The sequence below is a fragment of the Schistocerca cancellata genome, chromosome 4 (genome assembly GCF_023864275.1).
Source record: "Schistocerca cancellata isolate TAMUIC-IGC-003103 chromosome 4, iqSchCanc2.1, whole genome shotgun sequence".
Taxonomy (NCBI): domain Eukaryota; kingdom Metazoa; phylum Arthropoda; class Insecta; order Orthoptera; family Acrididae; genus Schistocerca; species Schistocerca cancellata.
In genome coordinates this window covers 864685369-864706373 of record NC_064629.1, presented here as the reverse complement: position 1 = coordinate 864706373, position 21005 = coordinate 864685369, and the positions used below count along the sequence as shown (strand labels likewise).

The following is a 21005-nucleotide window of genomic DNA, read 5'->3' as shown; positions in this document are numbered from 1 at the left end:
ATGTCATTGTGGTTTATTCAGAGTGTCACTCCAGTTACCATCATTTTTGTGGATATATAGTCACAGGAATGAAAAAGACTCTAATATGCAATCACCATAAGGTATAACACATCTGGTTGCTCTTTGAATGCTATGTACAGAGGGAAAAGGACTGTGACTGCGACCTGAGACTGATCAGAGGAAGTACTGAATGCAAACTTGAGAGGGAAGAGTAAGGGGACAATTATCGTTGTCGACAGTAAGTACCGTGAGTAAATGGAACAAGTTTCTTTCCAAATAAGACACAACGCATATCATCGACATTTGTACTATTATGCACTGTTTTCAGTGCAACACAGGTACAGTGATAGTAGGGGCAAGAAACCACACGAAATGCAATAACTCTACAACGAACTGCCAGAGTCCGTGGGTTCTTTATATGGAAATATTCAGAAGGTATCCTTGAAAAACCTCTGAACATTTGTCGTTGAATTTCTGTAATTCCTCCTTACCATCGCTGTAACTGGAAGCCAAATCTAAAGGTGAATAGCTTAGAGCTATATTGGTTGGGTGTCAGTGCCACAAACCCCTACATTTTAGCACCTCGTCGATGTGGCATTCAAGGATAGTCCTGCTATTCCGCTCTCGTTAGTACATAGTGTAAATATTAAAGAGTTATCTTAATCAAATGAGGCAGCCAGGGAAGCGGGAGGTTAGCCACAAATATGAATCTCGAAACTGCAACGTACTAACGAATTTAATTGAGACGCCCATTGTCATCTTAAAGTCTACAGCCTGTGTTAGGAAAGGACTGAAAATTTTACTTGTATTTGGCACTTATCGCTCAAGACGAAAGCACTCGAAGGACTTTGGTATTAGGCAAACGTCCTCCCTCACACATCATTAAGGGTACTTCCGTCAATCATGGTGATAGACATCTTTAGCACGAAAAATGGTTCATATGGCTCTGAGCACTATGGGACTTAATTCCTGTGGTCATTAGTCCCCTAGAACTAAGAACAACTTAAACCCAACTAACCTAAGGATATCACACACATCGATGCCCGAGACAGGATTCGAACCTGCGACCGTAGCAGTCGTGCGGTTCCAGACTGTAGCTCTTTAGCACGCATCAGGTACTCACTACAGGGAGTAAATACACCTAAACTAACCATTTATTGAATTCAAGAACTTTAGAACAGGTATGACACTGAAAAGATAGTAATCAAATTACCACATGGGTATTTCAACAGAGAATATATATATGGCTCTGTGAACATAAGACACTGAAAAAAGATGGGGACTTAATATTTCAGACACGCGACCAATCAACCAACTGGATAATTAAATACTGAAGACAGAGCACCTTAGCCCGCATCTCGTGGTCGTGCGGTAGCGTTCTCGCTTCCCACGCCCGGGTTCCCGGGTTCGATTCCCGGCGGGGTCCGGGATTTTCTCTGCCTCGTGATGGCTGGGTGTTGTGTGCTGTCCTTAGGTTAGTTAGGTTTAAGTAGTTCTAAGTTCTAGGGGACTGATGACCATAGATGTTAAGTCCCATAGTGCTCAGAGCCATTTGAACCATTTGAACAGAGCACCTTAAATGAACGAAATCATTTGAAACGTAACAAAGGAAACTATCTCCTCAGGGTCTCTCCTATATTACCTCCTGCAGCGTACTATTAAAAGAAATAGTTCGTAACCTGAAGGTTTAACAAAATACAGAGACTTTTTTATTTCCTCTCCGATGTATCGAGATACCGCATAGCAGATCAGTTTGGTGATTTCCCTTCAGTATAGTCATTCCTTGAGCTTTTCAGTTAACGAAAAGGTCTACCTGCTCGAAAATTGTTCTAGAAGCGTCGGAATGCTCTCTACTTTCCCGCGCAAATATATATATATATATACACCTGTCGGCTGCGGTAACTATCGCCGCGACGAGAGGCGCTATGTCAGTGATTCCACGGCACCTTCCGTCGGAGGTTCGAGTCCTCCCTCGCGCATGGGTGTCTGTTGTTCTTAGCGTAAATTTAAGTTAGTTTAAGTAGTGTGTGTAAGTCTAGGGACCGATGACTTCACTATTGGTCCCTTTGGAATTAATTCTTTTTTTTTTTTTTAACTATCGCACCTTGTTACCCATAGCGACCGGGCGCCGTCTTTCTGTAACGTCTCTACCTACCTAAAGTCATTTCGAATGCTCTCTTTTTTTGTGAATCTAATTACAGAGTAAATAGTTTATCCTCATCACCACATGGGTGGAGTGAATTCTTCTCTCTGAATCTAGCTGAAGTCTTTATTTTATTATTATTACAACAAAAAAATCACTTGTCTCTTTAAATAGAAGTAAAACGAAATTTAGAGGAGAATATGTTTATACATTGTTATATCACGTAGGTGATACGTTACACCGTAAACAACACCAATGGCATGTGTGATCACCACTGACGGCCGGCCGCGGTGGCCGTGCGGTTCTGGCGCTGCAGTCCGGAACCGCGGGACTGCTACGGTCGCAGGTTCGAATCCTGCCTCGGGCATGGGTGTGTGTGATGTCCTTAGGTTAGTTAGGTTTAAGTAGTTCTAAGTTCTAGGGGACTTATGACCTAAGATGTTGAGTCCCATAGTGCTCAGAGCCATCACCACTGACGGCAATGCGTGTCTTGCAAAGTCCTCCCCATGTTCGCCATAAGATTGGTAAACAGTTCTCGCTGAAGGGTGTTCCATTCCTCCACAAGCCGGCTTTCAACTGCTGGATGGTGGTTGTTGTATACGAAGGTGCTGGAATACTTCTCCCCAACACATCCCATACGTTTTCAGTGGGATTTAAGTCGAGGGAATGAGCAAGCCAGTCCCTTCGTCGAATACCCTCCCGTTCCAAGGGATCCTCCACCTGCACTGTTCGATGCAGTCGCGCATTGTCATCCGCAAAAATGAAGTCAGGGCCGAATGCACCCCTGAAACGACGCACGTGGGAAAGGAGCGCTGTCTCACAAAACATAGACTAGTTCCATGTTCAAAGATTTGGAAGTCAGAACGCCTATGCAAAATTATAGCTCACCGCACTAAAAAAATAGGACCACGAAAACGATCAGGTTGGACAGTGTTCGCTCGTGCGTTACGTGTTTCCACCTACCGCCATAGGAGGGTATGACTACAATTACTGCTCATACTGAATCTACTCTTTTCCGAGAAAAGAATACGACCCCATTCCCCGTTGGTCCAGTCCCTATGCTCTTCGCAACGTTGCAAACGGTTCTGCCGATGTGAGGGTGTCAGCGGAACACAACGTACTGGTCGTCGGCCAAAGAGACCATCCCCATGCAATGGTTATGTCTTTGTGGGGCGCGTGATTGCGTGCCTGTTAAATGTGGTTGCAACTGCACCCGCCGTTTGACGTGGATCCCTTCTTGGCTGTATCACAATGTAGCGGACATCTACTGCTGTAGTTGACAGTAGTAGACCGCCAGACCTCCTTCGGGCAGCACTGCCTATAGTTAGGAACATTGCTATGAACAATACCAAAGTCCTTTGGTACACTCGTTACGTTGCATCCTTTCTCTAGTTTCCTGATGGTTCTTCCCCATCCAGAGGGCTCCAGGCCATCTTGTGATGAAAAACATTCTCACAGTGTACCATAACTAGTCGCTGATTGGCGCACACTGTCTTTTCACGTTCCTTCAGCTGCTTTGTGTTGAGGGTCAAGTCTCACTGGGCGCTATAGTCGCGCCTACCTCGCGCTGTGTGACGTCCAGCTTTATGTGCGCGGCTGGGAGACTACCGGCAATATGTTCCTGCACGTTCATTCCTTTCCACCTACCAGTTAATGTGTTACGTTACTTTATCTATGTCGTGCTTAAGTTTTGGAGAGGGAGTGTATACATGGAAGGGGGAGAACTTCTGTTTGTTTTAACAGTGTTTTGGAAGACTTCCGTTTTTAACTCGTTCAGTTATTCTATAAATTAATTTTTGCATCTGAAAAAGGTTCACACAGCATTTACACTGCCCCAAAACGCGAAACCATACTTTAGTACAGAGTGAGCCAAAGCAAAATAAATTTTTTACATATTTCCTTTCACTGCAGGTTTCAAGGAACTTCATTAGGTAATTTCTAAGGATGATCTTGTTTGAGGCTTCTTCAGTATTTGTGATCCATCTGGAATTACCCTGAAACCAGGTTCCTAGAAGTTTTATTTTTTATACTCAACCTTAGTGATAATATTGTGGAAGTATAACGCAACTGGTTTTGTTTCTTTAACACAGTGTTTATTTTTGATGAACCAGTTCAAAGTACTGGGAAAGTTTCTGTAATTGATCCCTCAAATATTTCAACACACTTTCCACAGATTAAGATGGCAGTATCATCAGCAAACTAAATTATATTTTGAGTATGTGTATTTACTTCAGATCATTTACATGCAATAGGAATAAAAAGGGCCCAAGAACAGGCCTTATATCACACCACGTCTAATGACTTAGTAGTCGAAACAGCGTTTATTCAACTCCTGAGCTATAGGAGGAGTGGACAGCTTCACTCTTTCCTATAATATGACTATGTAGTCATTTATAGGTTCTAATTGGCAACTACGTTGACGAACCAAAACGTTATGACTAACTGCTTAATAACTTGTTTTTCCGTCTTTGGAATGAAATACGTCACTGTGTATCAGGGATTCGACACTTCGTTGGTAGGTTTATGAAGGTATGTGGCATTAAAAGCTTATGCATAGGTCATGTAATTCGCGTAAATAACGGACCCCTGATTTGCGTACGCGGTGATGGCGCCCGACAGCAACTTAGGTAGGTTCCATAGGGTTTACATCTGGCGACTTTGGTCGCCAAGGCATCGATATGAGTTCAGTATAATGCTCCTTAAACCACTGTAGCACGGTTACGGCTGCGAGATACCGAAAGCTGTACTGCTGAAAGATGACATCGCCGTCGGAGAAGACATCGAACATGAACGGATGGAGGTGGTTCACAGCTGTCAGCAGGTCTTTGATTACTACCAAAGGTCCCATGTAAGGACAGGAGAATGCCTCATGTAGCATCATACTGCTCTCATCAGCCTGTGTCCGTGGCGCGCTGCACTTTTCGAACCGCCGTTCACCTCATCGATGGCGTTTGTGGGAATGACCACTGACTTAGTGTAGCAAAAATGTGATTCACCAAAATGGCGGACACGTTCCCATTGATCGAAGGTCAAATCTCGATGGTCCCGTGCCCACTACAATCGTAATTGAGAATGTCGTTGAGTCAACATGTGAACACTTACTGGTGGTCGGCTGCGGAGCTCCATGTTCAACAATGTACGATGAATGGTATGTTCCGAAACACCTGTGCGTGTACCAGCATTGTGCTCTTTCCGCAGATATGCCACAGGTCACCATCTTTTCAACTTCACACAGCAGACAAGCCTTCACACCCCACGTTCTGTGAAGAGTCGTGGACATCCAACCATTTAGCGCCTAGCTGTAGTTTCACTGTCCTACCTCTTTCCGTACATGCTCATTACAGCAGCACGTGAACATTCGAGTAGCTTCGCCGTTTTCGAAATACTCATTGACAGGCTCTCCCTAATAATAATACACTCCCCGTCAAAGTCGCTTGTCTCAATGGATTTCCCCATTTGCAGTCCATATTTTCTCTAGGATGTTACCCCGTCCGTGTCTGCGCCGCTTACATACTTTTGTCACTGTGTCACGTGCTCCCAACGACACCAGGTGGCATCCAACTTCGCCGTGGGCAGTACTCATAATGTTTTGGCTTATCAGTTTGAACTGATTTGGTTTGGTTACTATGAGAGTCTCTCAAAGTTTTGAAAGACGTCTGAAAGGTTGCTGGATCGGGTGGATGAACTTACTCTGATATTGCTCCTAACTTCACTACTAATTTTTCATTTCTTTTCGTTATCTAATCACAGTACAATATTTATATGAAATATAAAAATTCTCTTGCAAGCTGTAGTACTTATATCAGTATTACATTTGGCTAATTCTGATGATGTAAATATTAAATACAGAATTATTTTCCGTGGGGAAATTGAATTTTAAATTCAGTAAAGCCATGTCGACTCAAAAATTCGGCCTAGGTCTTTGTTGCAAGACTGATATTTTCATTTAAAACTATTATTTTCTCTGTAGATAGCAGTTTGTTTTGTTTCAGTGTTTTATAATTCAGTAACTAATACAATTCGAAAATGTTTTTGTTGTAAGAAACATCATTGTTAGATTTTTAGAATGTAAAAATTTAAGGAATCAGTACTACTATTTTGTACAGTAGCCTAAATTTTTCTGTTGATGAAAACTGTGTATTATTTATGAGAAAATAGTTAGTTTGTGAAACATCTGAAATATAAGATTTTAATTTCTAGAATAATCTTGGCCGACTTTAACAGACAATATGAGGAAAATAGGCAAACCTATAAAGCCGCTCGTAAGTTTATCCCAATTACAGAGCCATTTACAATATACACAGACAACATTTAATGAAAATTACCAAAATTCTAAATTTGTGCAAGTATTTCCTATATCCTAGTCCTTTTTGTTGTTATTCAGTGTGTAATTGATATGTATTTTTGCATTTTGAAAAATTTTCTTACACACCTCTTTAAACTGGCTCTATGAACAATACTACAGTCTCTCATTATAGGTGACAGGTTTTTCTCTGTTGCTTGAAGCTAATTAATAGAGACATGTTTGGAGTGTAAGGATACTATCATGTGTATAGAAGCTAGAGAAAAGTCAGTGTTTTTCTGAGCTTTATGAACAGATGACTGATAGATTTTGTTAACACAATTCAAGATTCCTATTCAGTGTAATAATTTGTGGCAAAACACACCTATGCCTACGTGATACAGAGCTTTCGGAATAGTGCTTGTCCAACAAGTCTGGCGAAGTCAAAGGGGATATAGACACAAACAAGAAGTAAGGGATGCATCTGGAGCTTGATTTCGTGGATTACGATTTACTGACATTTTTAAAATAATGCAAGAGGAGTTTGCAGTAAATTATATAAATAGAATCCCCAGTCCACAAACCTAGAAAAATATGATACAGTGCACAGGAAACCTTGTAAGTTTTCATCTCTTCTCAAATGTGAACTGAAGTATATGTAGGCATTGTTAGGCCTTCCATAGGTAGTTATGTGTGTCCATGAAACATTTTTCATCAATTTAAGGAGGTCGCACTTTATGGAGCCATCAGTGTGTCGTGGAAGAGGATACAGTGGTACATGTAAATTCAAGGGGAGAACTTGACCACGATTGTTAAAAAAGCAGAAAGTTATACATATTTCTTAAAACGTTGAATATAATATTAATATAAATGTTAAATAAACAATTTTTACATGTTTATAAAGAAAGTTATTTATTTCCTATGTTTCAATGTAAATTATTTTCACAGGAAAACTTCATTTTCATCAAAGTTTTGTGTAATCCTGCTCTTACTAAAAGACACTGGAAGGAAATGTCTAATATATTGGGAACTAATATATGTCCAGATACTGGAACTACATTAAGAAAAATGATTGGATATAATTTAATGCCATATATGGATAAGTAAGTTAGTTTCTCAAGATTAGTTATTTGACATGTATAATAACTCAGCTTATGTGGGTGAAACACTATTCGTATAATGATGGAGCAATTTTTTATTAGGTTTGAGATCATCAGCACAGGTGCCACTAAAGAGTTAACTTTGAAAAAGGCTCTTGAGAAGATGGTCACTGAATGGGCGAACGTTACATTTTCCTTGGAAACTTCACAGTAGGTGCAATATGTCACATAAAAAACAACTCTAAATTTTTCCCCAAATATTTTCCTCTCACAAAGTGTAAAATTTCAGGTAAATGTAAAAGTTACTGACTTAAACGTATGTAGTTACTACTTACATATTTTGTAGTTTTCCTCATCAATCTTGTATTCATTATGCTACAATTTATCCCCATTTTTGAAGAATTTTAAAATTTGTTAATGTGTGACTGCCTGTATACAGTTTCCCAAGTTCTTAATGCTGTCTGCGGTACTAAAACCTTTCCTGAAGCCTCTTTCATATAGATTAATAGTGTGGTAAAATCTTCATCTTTCATATATCTATTGAAATTTTATGTACTTACAGTTAAAACAATTGTTCTTGAAAATGGTATAGTCACATAACTGCAACAGTTCTTGATGAAATACAGACCTCCTTAAACATAAATGATACCTTCGAAAAATAGTACTGGTAAGGACCACACTGGAGTGGGAGAACTGAAGGGTAAATAAAATAAGACAGCTTTGTACTTAAAGATTCGATTTAGCAGAAATGTGGTTTAGTAAGAATGTAGTAATGTAGTACTGTATAACGGCTACCACTGATTTTCCCTCTTAGGCAAGTATGGTTTTGTTATTGCACAGTTTAGGACGAGATAAATCTGATTTTCAGTTTTACATTTTTCAGAAATGTAAATTCATGTCTAATAACAATATGAGCAGTTAACAGTAGTGAAATGGTGGCTACTTGGAGGTTGCTGAGATAGGAGTGCGCCATTTCTGACGAGACTGGAAACTATAAGATGAAAACCATCTCATTACCTTAATACCGAACAGGATGTCTTAGATAAGCAGTAAGAATAAATTCACGTGAAATAATACCGAGAAGATAGTTTTATTCACAAAATGGTTGACCTATCGAGAAAAATGATATGCAGATTTGTAGTAAGTGGCTTTCACCAACAGAGCATCAGAATAGTATAAGACTCTATAAAGAGGCTGTATCAAAATATAAAGCTCATTGCATTTGATTAAGAGGTAATTCAGAAATCAGAATGGGAAGCAGTTGTTGTTGTTGTTGTGATTTTCAATCCAAATATTTGTTTGAAGCAGCTTCCACACTTCTCTATACTATGAAAGCCTCTTCAATACTGCGACCTACATCCATTTCAATATGCTTATGGTACTCATCTCGTGATTCTTCTAGAACCTTTTTGCCCCTCGCAGATCCCTACGGTACGAAACTGATGATTCTTTGATGTCTCAGAATGTGTACTATCAATCGATCTCTCAAATTCTGCCACAAATTTATCACTGCTTTCAGGTCACTTGCCATTCTGTTCCAGTGCTCTTAAGTCCTTTGCTGTCTCAAAATTTTTATTTCTTCTCCCTGAACTATGATTTCTTCTCGAAATCTTTCTTTGGTTTCATTTATTGCTTCCTCAATGTACAGTCTGAATAACAACGTTGACAGGCTACAACCCTGTCTCACTCCCTTCTCAACTGCTGCTTCCCTTTCATGCCATTTAACTGCTACAACTGCAGTCTGGTATTTGTAAAAGTAGAAGATAACTTATCACTCCCTATATTTTACCCCTGCTACCTTCAGAATTTTAAAGAATGTATTCCAGTCGACACTCTCAAAAGTTTTCTCGAAGTTTTCAAATGCTATAAACGTAGGTTTTCCTACCTTTAACCTATCTCCTAGGATAAACCATAGTGTTATTACTGCCTCGCATGTTCCTAAATTTTTCCACACCGCAAACAAATATTCACCGTGTTCGACTTCTAGAAGTTTCTCCAGTCTTCTGTAAAAAGGCAGTGTTTTGCCGCTAGAGTCATTAAACTGATAGTTCGATATTCACATCTGTCAGCGTCTGCTTACTTTGTAACCGGTGATACTACGTTGTGGTTGAAGTATAGGGATATTTCTTGTGTCTCATAAACATTGAACAGCAGGTGGAATAATTCTGTCAGGTCTAGCTCTCACAAGGATTTCAGTAGTTGTAACGGAACGTCATCTACCCCCTGGCCTTGTCACCGCTTAGACCTTTCAGTGCTCTGTCAAATTCTTTCTGCAGTTTTATATGTCCCATATTTATACAAGAGATCATTTCTCTTGTATAGATCCTCTATGTGCCATCTTTAAGTTTTCTACGGCACTGCTTCAAATTTCTAACATTTCCATTCAGTATTCTTTGCACTTCTGTTCCTTTCCATCTGACTGGTAACACTTTGCATTCTACCACAGAAATTCAACTAAAATAACCTTGAAATTCAGCAGTCCACATCCTCTCGAACATTGCAACTTCTGTATTAATTTTTTGTTTTACGTATCCCACGCTGGTTTGAGGCCCAAGTGGCCCAAGCGGGTGCTTGTGGTGTCCATCTGAGACGGGCACAAATGAGAAATTTTCAGATGATTTACCAAAAGCCCAAAGCAAGACGAATAACGTCTGAGGGAGAGTCGGGGAGGAACATTACTAGGTCCATCTCCTGTGTGGGAAGACGTCTCGAATCGGCCCTATCTGCTCCAGCACCCATATCCTTCACCAACATCTGTTGCAATTTACGAACTCCAGTATATATTAATTTTGTAAGCTGCTTTGAACTAATGTGTAATTTATAAAACTTTTCATTGTTACACAGATTTGCGTTTTCTATTTCTACCTCTAATCTTGTCTTTCTTACCAACTTCATCATAGAGATTGTCCGTTGACTTCTTTTGCACATTAATTAGAAACCGGATGAGCATTTTGGATGGCAACCCATATTGCCATCTCTACTCAGCAGTCTAGACGACTGAGATGAACTGTTTCTATGCTCTCTAGTGCGCGATTTTTTCTCTGCATCTACAGTTTCTACCCTAGTTTCGAAAAAAAGTATTTCTTCCTGCAGCTTACAAGCATTATTTCATGCCATGTGCAATCCTATAAGACATATGGTACTGGTTCTGCCGCTTTCAGTCTCGGCTGGATTCTTTTGTATTAACCAATTGAAACACTTTTTTTTTCTTTCGTTCGCAAAACGTTGTTATTGTTATATAAGTTTCGGGTTATAAGGCTATTTTCTAATATGCTGCTGATTCCAAAGACGACCATAAAGCAAAAGTAAACACATATCATCTTTATAATCTATCAGTTCTTAAATCAAAACTATTAAAGTTTTCTCTGTTCACTATTTTACACAGTCACATTTGTACAATAGACCCATAACAATTAGCTAGGTTAATATTTTTCGTTGACGCCCTTATTGGTCTTTCCAGTAGTTTTAAATGACGTTCACATATTGTGTATTTGTTCCCAAGAAAATAATTCCGTATGCAATGGTGCAGATCTTCTACAGTATCCCTTTAGACTATATTCTGACATTTGTGGTTGAACAACATCTCGTAATGGTTGTTGTATGGATTTTATGGCAGGATTAATGACCCTGCTATTACTATGTTTTGAAAATAAAAGGTGTAATTTATCAAAGAAATGTAAATAATTTGCTGCAACTAAATCAAAATTATTTCATAACAAACGTCAGCTTTCTAAATCTCTTACAGTCTCTTCTTCGTCTTACTAACGTTTCCTGTTGCTGAGATTGTTCGTACTTGAAATCCATATCAACACAGGTATTCAGTTTGAATGTTATTTTGATAGTTCGTGTACTACCTTGGAAATATTGCACGTATAATTAGCTGAGAGCAATTTGGAAAAAATACCTTTCCTCAGATGCTGGTGACCCTTAACAGCATTCGGTATGTGCTAAGAATTGTGAACCAAGGTATAAAAACTATATTCCATCAACTCCAAAAGCTTACGGCCTCCTGTGTTGGTAAGAATGTCCTCCTCCTCTAGTGGTGCTACAGAAACCTGCAGGTAGACGTATGTTGACCATTGAGGTCCTTATGTATCCTACACCTACCACAAAATTATTTTTGTAGTGCTACTGTAAACATACCAGTAAGTGAAATTTTCTTTCAGGCCTCATAATCTTGAAATAATATCCAATTTTTGTGATGTCCAAGCTCTCATAGATGATCATATTGTCAGAACACTGACAATGAGAGGGTCTGCATTTGCCAAGACATATGAAAGTGAGTATGAAATGTCATCTCTGGCGAATAAACTGCTACGGTACATTTCTGGCTTTTAACTACACGTTTAGGTCGTAACTACCTAGATCTTATTCTTTAATCTGTGCAGTTTTCACTCTTTCATAGGTGAGATGATAAACTGGTATGAAAATCTGAAGAGCCTTAACGTTCTGATAGAGAACTGGAGAATTATTCAAGAAGCTTGGCTATATTATTATGGTATATTTTCCTCTGATGACATAACAGCTCAAATACCAGAAGAAAACAAACTATTCAAGGTACTGAACTCTTTTTGTTGTACTACGAAACTGTGTAGTGTAATTCTTTCTGTCATTCCTTTATTCATTCACTTTATTGTGTTTTGCAAACTGTAACATGAAGAAGAACCTTCAGTACTTCTCAGAACAAATCACCACAGGTTAATAAAGATATTTCATTCGTAAACCACAGATAACACCGACTGACCTTATATTAAATGTGTTCAGGCTGTAACATCAAAACTTCATTAATTCATTTAGGATGAAGAAGGAATATCTCTCTTTAATCAGAACAGCTGTTTTATCAGTAAGTACTTTTCCTTACTACAGTAAGAGTAAACTGTTCTTCCTTGAAGTATTTTGTTAAGTACAGAAATTAATTTGGCTGGTTCCGGGTCTTTCGCCGATGTTGATGGTGTCTGTTATCAATAACTTAAGGAATGACCATTTTCCCCAGGATGTCTCAACAGTGAAAAAACAACTGCATAGTCTTTTAAATGTTTAAAACACAGGAATGTCAGCATCAGCTTGCATCGGAATGATATTATTTTGCAATCAACTTCTATTGGTAACAGAACATTAGAATTAGATTGATATATTATCACTGTGATGTTACCATATTTTCAATGAAACAGTGTTAATTAATAACTAAAGTCTTCCATAGCTAGAAATTAAGGTGCTGAAGCGTTAGGTAAATGCCTTATTTCTGAGGCGGACTCTGTTGTGGCACATATTAGTGCTATCAGCATCTGCACTATGAGATAGGTAAGGTTCTTTAGAGGGAAAAGTAATGTTCTACCATTATTGCTTCCAACTGTTAGAATCGTTGCAGTATTGATGATCTGTTAATACAGATAGGTCTACCATATATCATAATGTAATGGTGTAGGATGTGTGAATCCTACAGATTAGGTGTAGCCAAACAACGATGGAGGTACCAGATTACTATTTTGCAGTAAAAACAACATGTATTGGCACTTATCTCATTTCTCAAGCCGTATTCCATGTTAGGAATGTATTGGAATCCATTTCCATCACCTCATAAAATTATTTTCATATTGAATTACTTAATCTGCCTTCATGCCCGAGGTCTCTAACACACGCTTGTGTGATGGAGTGAGGGCATGTTGATGGTGATTCGTCCGTTGGATGGGGAGTGGTGCTGGTAAGTTCCATACCCGAGGGAGGACTCGAACTTCCGACGGGGGTAGCAGCGCGAACCGTGACAAGACTCTTTAGACCGCGCGGCTACCTGGCGTGGCTTGGACTGGGATGTTAAGCTAGGCGGCTCCTTTGGTGGTATTAGCGAGGAGTAGGCTATGTGCCGACACCCAGTTTCACACTTTCCCTTCTTTCATCTTCATCATAAAACACAGACATTACACGACGTTCTGACACACACGCAACGCATATATGTAGTATTACAAATATTGTAATGGAGCATGTTGCTAATAAATACACAAAACACAATTTACTGAGTTACTTTTGTGTGATTTTTGTTTTGTTGTTTGCCTGTAATATAATAAGATCAAATTTTCAGGAAATAGACGGCAGCTACAATACGCTGTTAGACCTCATTAAGTGCAGTCCTTTGGTAATAAGAATGACAGATAATGAACAAATGGTGAAGCTTGTGGAAAGGGTGTGTCCTACAATAGAAATTCTTTGCAAAGGAATAGATACCTATCTTGAAAGAGTGCGGCTTTATTTTCCTAGGTATAGTATGCAGTAAATTTTTATTTTTTAAATCTTTTATTAGGATTATTGGTATTTACATGTCTTTTTCTATTTTAGACGTAAGAGAAAAATTTTATCTGTCCATCTTGTATAGACCCCTTATATGCATATCACCTGATGGTCTGATATCAAGTAAAAAAGTGTTTATGTGCCAAGTATTACCACTCCAAATTAACCTTGAAGGACAGTGTCAGTCCTGTAGCGTCAGCCTAGTAGCATTAGGTTCCCACGATAGCTGAGATATTTTTTTTTTTATATTCATTAGAATTTTTGCAATCGTATCAACATTTATCCACCACAAACTGTAAAAGGTCTTGCGGAGTACAAACGCAGATGTAGAATAGTTGATGTAAGACACAATGATTACGAAATTCGTCGTAAGACCTATTTTATGTATACTGATTTATTTTCCCCATCATTTGTTTTAAACATTTCAGCTTAATGCAGAATTAGGTCCTTCAGAGAGGCCATAATCAGTTCTTCCTTACATCCTTCAACAGAGTCAGTGAGCACGCTGTCTTCACTCTAATGGGTTTATTGTCTACAAAAAATTAATCGTTATTTATTTAATGTGGTCAAAGAGTCACTCACGCTTAAACCACAATGAAGTGGTGAACAAAACAGCAATACCGATTGTTTAAAATGTGGAAGACAAATCCTGCAGCTACTGTCTCCATATACCAAGAGAATTAGTCAGCTATTGACTATCTACACATTTTAATGCTTCACAAGCTGACTAAGGAAGGCATAATGCAATTTCGTCTTAATAATTGGAACAATATGGTACTTTAGGCGTTAGCTGTTGCAAGTGTCATATAAAAATGGCGGGCGCCTAAGCACTGCCAAAAGGTAAATACAGAAATCTGAATAGACCAATATGCTTATTTATAACAAAACACTCCTGTGACTGCCTGCTTAAGGGAATCTTCAGGTGGACATCTTCCATATCTGTCTTTGAAAAAGATCTTGTCAGTACCTAGTCTGTCTATGGGTTCCTCTGGCCTGGGTAATCGGTAAGAATCCACAATGGTCTGTAGGATAACAGTATGCCATGTCTACCACGGAGTCATGCTTGATAAGCAATAGTTAAACATAGGGAAACAAAAACAAGGGTTTATTACTACTACAGTAGAGAGAATTAATAACAAACGAAAATCTCCTCTCAATAAAAGTAATATAACTTCTCAGACACTAACAGGCATACGTCTGGAACACACAGTGAATACCCACAGTGTGTGCCACTGATAATCCCTAACGACGGTGATTGGGCGTTTGGCGTAGTTGGCCAACAGGTACGCCTCGAGATATCACTGGGAAATCGTTCATGCAGCTACGGTGGCTTCCGACCGGGTTGTGACTGGTGCGCTGCTAAGAGCTGGAGCATGAACTGGTCCAGAGCTTCGGTGGAGCGAGCAGCCGACGTGTTGGCTTGTACCGCCCTATGTAGTTGGGTCGCGGTGGAATTCGTGCTGATCCAGTTTCCCATATGTGAAACGGAGGAGGAAATAGGTCTCTGACACGAAGGACCTCTGGTGGCGCTCGTACTGCCGTCTGTCGTCCTTGTCGAAATCGACGCAGTCCGAGGACGCAACGCCTTGTGTATATGCAACCCTGCAACGCTTCGGTGTCTGAGGGGTTGCCTGTCAAAACAGGCGAACGTCGTGTACGTGGCACAGTGAACTAAAAATCTGCACAAATACGTAACCTGCCGTTCGGTTTGGTTATTATGAATAAGGTCAAACGCAGTGGCTTGCTGTGATTGGTTGCACGACCCCTTGTTCTTGTCACTGTTGAAATTCTTTTGCTACTTTGCCCCTAATAGCATCCGGGACTGACAGTGCCCGAAAAAATTTCGGTTCTGCATATGCTCTCAGAGTAAAATGAGCTTCAAAATGATTGGCTTTGCCTAACGAGTCTTGGAAGGTATCCTGAAATTCATTGCACAGTTTAGATATACTGTCGTCAGGACAAATGGGTTGACAGACCAAACATTGTCCTGAATTTGCAAACCAAACTAGTAAAAGACGTCCATGCCAAGAATATTTGGACTGTCTTTTGCGCATAGCACCACAAATGACGATGTGTTCGTTACTTCCTTAAAAGTGACAGGGAAACTACACACGCCAATAACCGAAATATCACCTTGTAAGTGGATTTAAAGTTTTCACTGACCTAATGGGTCGTATATACATCTTTCTAACAGAGTGACTGTTGCTCTTGTGTCTAGTTGCATACGCACATATTGCTGACAAATGTTCAAAGACGCGAATAACTTGTTAGCGTTTCTCGTGATTGAAGACAATTCTGTGACTTTGTGACTGATTTCCCTAATGGCCTGGAAACAGACATAGACTTAACACTCACAATTACATTCAAACCATTAACTTGCTTTTTGAAAGAACGAAGAAAATTGTTCAAATGGCTCTAAGCACTATGGGACTTAACAGCTGAGGTCATCAGGCCCCTAGACTTAGAACTACTTAAACCTAACTAACCTAAGGACATCACACACATCCATGCCCGAGGCAGGATTCGAACCTGCGACCGTAGCGGTCGCGCGGTTCCAGACTGAAGCGCCTACAACCGCTCGGCCACAGCGTCGGCTCGACATCTCTTCTTGGACTATTTCCTTGTCAGTGCAGTCCTCTTGCTGTACGTTTAATTCTTGGAACTTAGGTACGCACGCAGGTCTAGATTGCTGCAGCGCGGTCTTGATGGCAGGAAGCGATGCCGTTATGTTTGACTGAAACTCGAAGAGTCTTTTCATCTGTTGTGCCTGAAAATGAGCTACTTGTGTAAATGAAATTTCTAGCTTAGCCATGGTGTACACATATTCATGTTAAGACCCAAGCAATGAGTAATTCTAAGTAAAAACGAAAGCGGAGCACTGTACAAAAACCAATTACGCTATATACACTGGAATTTTGCCAGAATTATGTAAACAAGAATACTGTGGTATACTTAAATACCGTTGGGCAATGGCCAGATGTGAAACAGTCACAAAATTTCTCAAATTACACAGCACTTTCAAAATCTTTTTTCTCCTTGTCGCCAGATGTTATGGCTCTCAAGGTCAGCGCCAAACAATATGTGTCAGAGTGGTAGACATGAGTACAAAATACAGTTCTGTTCAGGAACGTTCACGTGATCTGAAACATAACTCGAACATGGAATGAATAAACAAGCATCACTGTACAATACATGTATTGGAATGTTCAGCTTATGCATTGAAGATATGCAAGTGATGCATTACAATGTCCTTTGCCTACGGATAACTTTGATATACAACACTGTAAGTCTCTCTATAGTAGTTCTGTTGCGCCTGACTGACGTTAAAGATGCACTAAACGAACTGTCCTAGCCGTGAGATGACGTCTCTGAGGCGAGGTAAACACTGTATAGTGATTATAGTGATGTACTTCTTTGTACTGCTGAGTGGCTCTGCTGGCGGCGTCGGCTAGGCTGGCTGGGCCCCGAAGTGAAACTGGAGAGCAACTGGAGAGTAACTGCCAAGTAACGGGAGAGTAACTGGAACTATCGCTGCCGACGCGCCTCTGTATGCGGTCGAGTCTCGTGTCCTGGTGAAAGTGCCGCACGGCAGGCGTGAGTCTGGCGCCACTTGGGTTGGACGGCACCCATTGAAGTAGCGACCGCTGGTTTGGAGTCTTCGGCCCCCTGTATGGAATCGACCGTGCAACATTTACTGTCACTGGGTGTTCCCTACCAGTTGTCAGTTGTTCTGTGCCAACTGGCAATTGTTCTTTATCAGGTTTGAGTTGTTCCTTAGCAATTATCAAGCAGTGTATATCTTATACTACGTGTAGAAAAAAATGGTTCAAATGGCTCTGAGCACTATGGGACTTAACATCTATGGTCCCCTAGAACATAGAACTAATTAAACCCAACTAACCTAAGGACATCACACACATCCATGCCCGAGGGAGGATTCGGACCTGCGACCGTAGCGGTCGCGCGGTTCCAGACTGAAGCGCCTAGAACCGCTCGGCCACTCCGGCCGGCGTGCAGTCCAGCTTTCTCCTGTAATATTCTGGTGTCGTAAGGAAGATAATGCACATGGACAATACACTCTGCTAGGCGTCGCTGCCACACTGAGATTGAGTCGTCAGTGGCGTTCATAGCATCGCATGTGGCCTTACTGCAGCGCAGCTAGGGGGATGTAAGACCTTAGGTGACTACCCTGTTGCCGGCCGTAGTGGCCGAGCGGTTCTAGGCGCTACAGTCTGGAACTGCTCGACCGCTACGGTCACAGGTTCGAATCCTGCCTCGGGCATGATTGTGTGTGATGTCCTTAGGTTAGTTAGGTTTAAGTAGTTCTAAGTTCTAGGGGACTGATGACCTCAGAAGATAAGTACCATACTGCTCAGAGCCATTTGAACCATTTTTTTGTATGTGGGAGCCTTAAATCCATTGGCAGCAACAGTGGCGACAGCAACATATCTATAGCGAAGACCTCAAGGCTGCGGCTCGCACAGTTCGTGTGCAGTTATTTTACCCAGCTGGTCGAACTCCACGGGCTGGCTACGGGCGTGGTTCAATGCAACCGCTCGAGGCCGACTTCGCGGAAGTGCAACGTTTCATTGCCACTGCGCAAAAGTCTATTGTCAGGCAGCCGTGTCCGTCCATTGTCAGGCAGTAGTTTGTCAAACTGCAGTAGCTTCCTGCCATCCCAGATTGTTGACCTTCGGACACGGCGATACGGATGCAGGCGCACAGAGAGGAGTGCTTTTGCCAGAGGACGGAGACTGAGGCTGCTGGCGCCCCAGACATGGCACAGACACTGACTGTGGCTTAGGCCTGTGCAGTGGTTATATTTCTGTCTTATAACCATCTAATTTTTAATTGTGAATAAATGCCTTCCATCATGGGCGAGTCACAAAACTGTGGACAAGTACGTTCAAGAAAGACTGTAGTGTCATAATGGACATTATTATGGGAGTTTCGTACTATTCTATAAGTGTTTTTGTTCTTTCACACGAACTATGTACGCCATCTATTTGATTTTCACATCACCTATAACCATTCTGTTCTGTCCCCAGGATGTTAAACCACAATATTCCTTCCTTTTGTTCTGTCCCGGTTATTCGATCTGTTACAATTGGGTAGAGACTGTAAAATAAAATACATAAAAATTCAAAATCGTATTGTAGCATATGAAAGTGATAAAGACATGTCGTTCTTGTTGCTGTTGTTGTGATTTTCAGTCAGAAGACTATCTTGAAAGGAGGATATAAGATGAACATCGACATATGTAATGGTTCGTAGACGTATTAAATCAGGCACTACTGAAAGAATTAGATTAGGAATTGAGAGACTAGTTTGACGCAGCTCTCCGCGGTAATCTAGCTTGTAGAGGCCTCTCGTCCCTGTATAGTTACTGCCACATGTATTAACTTGAACCTGCTTATTGCAGACAAGCGTTGGTCTCTCCCTACGATTTGTGTCCTTCACAGTTCTCTCCTGCAGCCAATTAACGATTCCATGGTCCCTTAGGATGTGTCCTATCTACCCATCCCTTCGTTTAGCCAAATTGTGCCACATTGGTTTTTTTCTCTCCAATTAGATTCAATAGTTTTCCATTAGTATTCGATTTATCCATCTGCTCTTTAGTATTGTTTTGTAACACCACACTTCGAAAGCTTTTACTATCCTCTTGTCTATAGGACTTACTTTCCGCGTTTCACTTCCATCTAAGGTTACAATCAAGACAAATACTTTCACAAAAGACTATTTCTGGTCGTAAACTCTATTGCCATGAATGTTAGTTATCTCAAAAATTATATTTTCAAGTTTTATATAAGAGATTTCTTCCAAGACATTGTTATGTCAGTTATTCTGATGGCTACATACTTTGTAATTCCAATGTGTACTTGATGATAATGACTGCAGAAAGACGGCGATGGCGCAGAGGCAGACACAGTTTCCATTCTACATCATGACTTCTTGAAGGAATAGCTTGTGCATTCCTGACAGAACATTCACTAAGGATCATCGTAATCTTCACTTTCAGATCCATAGCTCATATTGTGATGTACTTCCTTCTGACACACAATTCAGTAATGCCAGTTCACTCTACCTGAGCGCCACAGCCTACAAAATCGAAACATTACCTGCGTGTGGAGGTTGGACAAATGTACGGCCTGACTAATATATGCTCACTGCCTGCCATAGGGGTGGGTCGCACATCGCCACATTTATGTCCTGCGGCTGTATTAGCTGAAACTAAATACGGCAGAAAAATCCAAATTCTAAGGTGAAAAATTTGCGAACTACACCAAAATAAAATTGGTTAATAACATATAACTGTGACAATCGCTTAGGATTAGCAATAGTAGGAAACACTAATGATTTAACTCTTGATTAACTGATTATTTATTCATCAACAGAAAACGCAATAAATAGAATTTTGGCCTTACAAAGAGTATACAGATGAAGCATCGAATAAACTGACGATAATAATATACCTACATGCAGTAAAGTTTGCGTGTATGCAGTTCGAGTGCAGGCAGATATCTCACTCAGTCAATCCTTGTAAATGCGTTTTTAGGCTAACGGAAGGAGTTATCACAAGCAGTGAAAACAGTTCTAATACCCGTGTTGTCCACTGTCTGACACTCACAGAAATTAGATTTCTATCTGGCAGCCACATTCAAAGTTCGAACCCTTAGTAATTGTACTAAGCCCTCACAAAAGTACCCAGCGCCTGACTTGCCGGCCAGTTTCTATCAGTTGTCTGACGAAGGTCAACTTCGGCAAGCATAAACCACCAGCTACGGTGTTGCGGTATTGGAAAAGAGTGATGTTAGCGCGTCTGCATACTGACTTTTATCCCCTTAGGAACACGCAAACTGCGAATAATTCGCCAAATTAGTAAAATGATTCACCATCTTAGAGAGAAGTAACTTACCTCTAATAAAAACATCTTCGTCAGCCTTTTCCCGACCTCACAGGAGAATCTAAGCCTGCTAGGTGATTTATAAATAACGTAATTAGGTATCAAATGCACGAGTGCTTATTAACTATAAGAATTCGAATTGAAATGACTGACTCATAAGGAGCCTTCTTTCATGCCCTTTTCAATGGTGCTTTCAGAAAATGCAATAGTTGCATACGTTTAGAAAGATTTACATCGTTATTAATGACAAAATAAGTAACTTAGTAAATAAATAATAAATCAAGCTAAGTGCAA

At 40.4% G+C, this 21005-nt stretch overlaps 1 protein-coding gene across 1 annotated transcript in view; it reads left to right on the top strand.

Moving 5' to 3' along the window:
* Positions 1-21005, top strand: part of LOC126184477 (dynein axonemal heavy chain 7-like) — a 1143184-nt gene that overhangs the window by 158810 nt on the left and 963369 nt on the right. The window contains exons 7-11 of the mRNA XM_049926869.1: positions 7374-7528; positions 7628-7735; positions 11692-11804; positions 11931-12082; positions 13602-13777. Of these exons, the coding sequence (XP_049782826.1) occupies positions 7374-7528; positions 7628-7735; positions 11692-11804; positions 11931-12082; positions 13602-13777 (704 nt within the window). The remainder of the gene's footprint in view (positions 1-7373; positions 7529-7627; positions 7736-11691; positions 11805-11930; positions 12083-13601; positions 13778-21005) is intronic.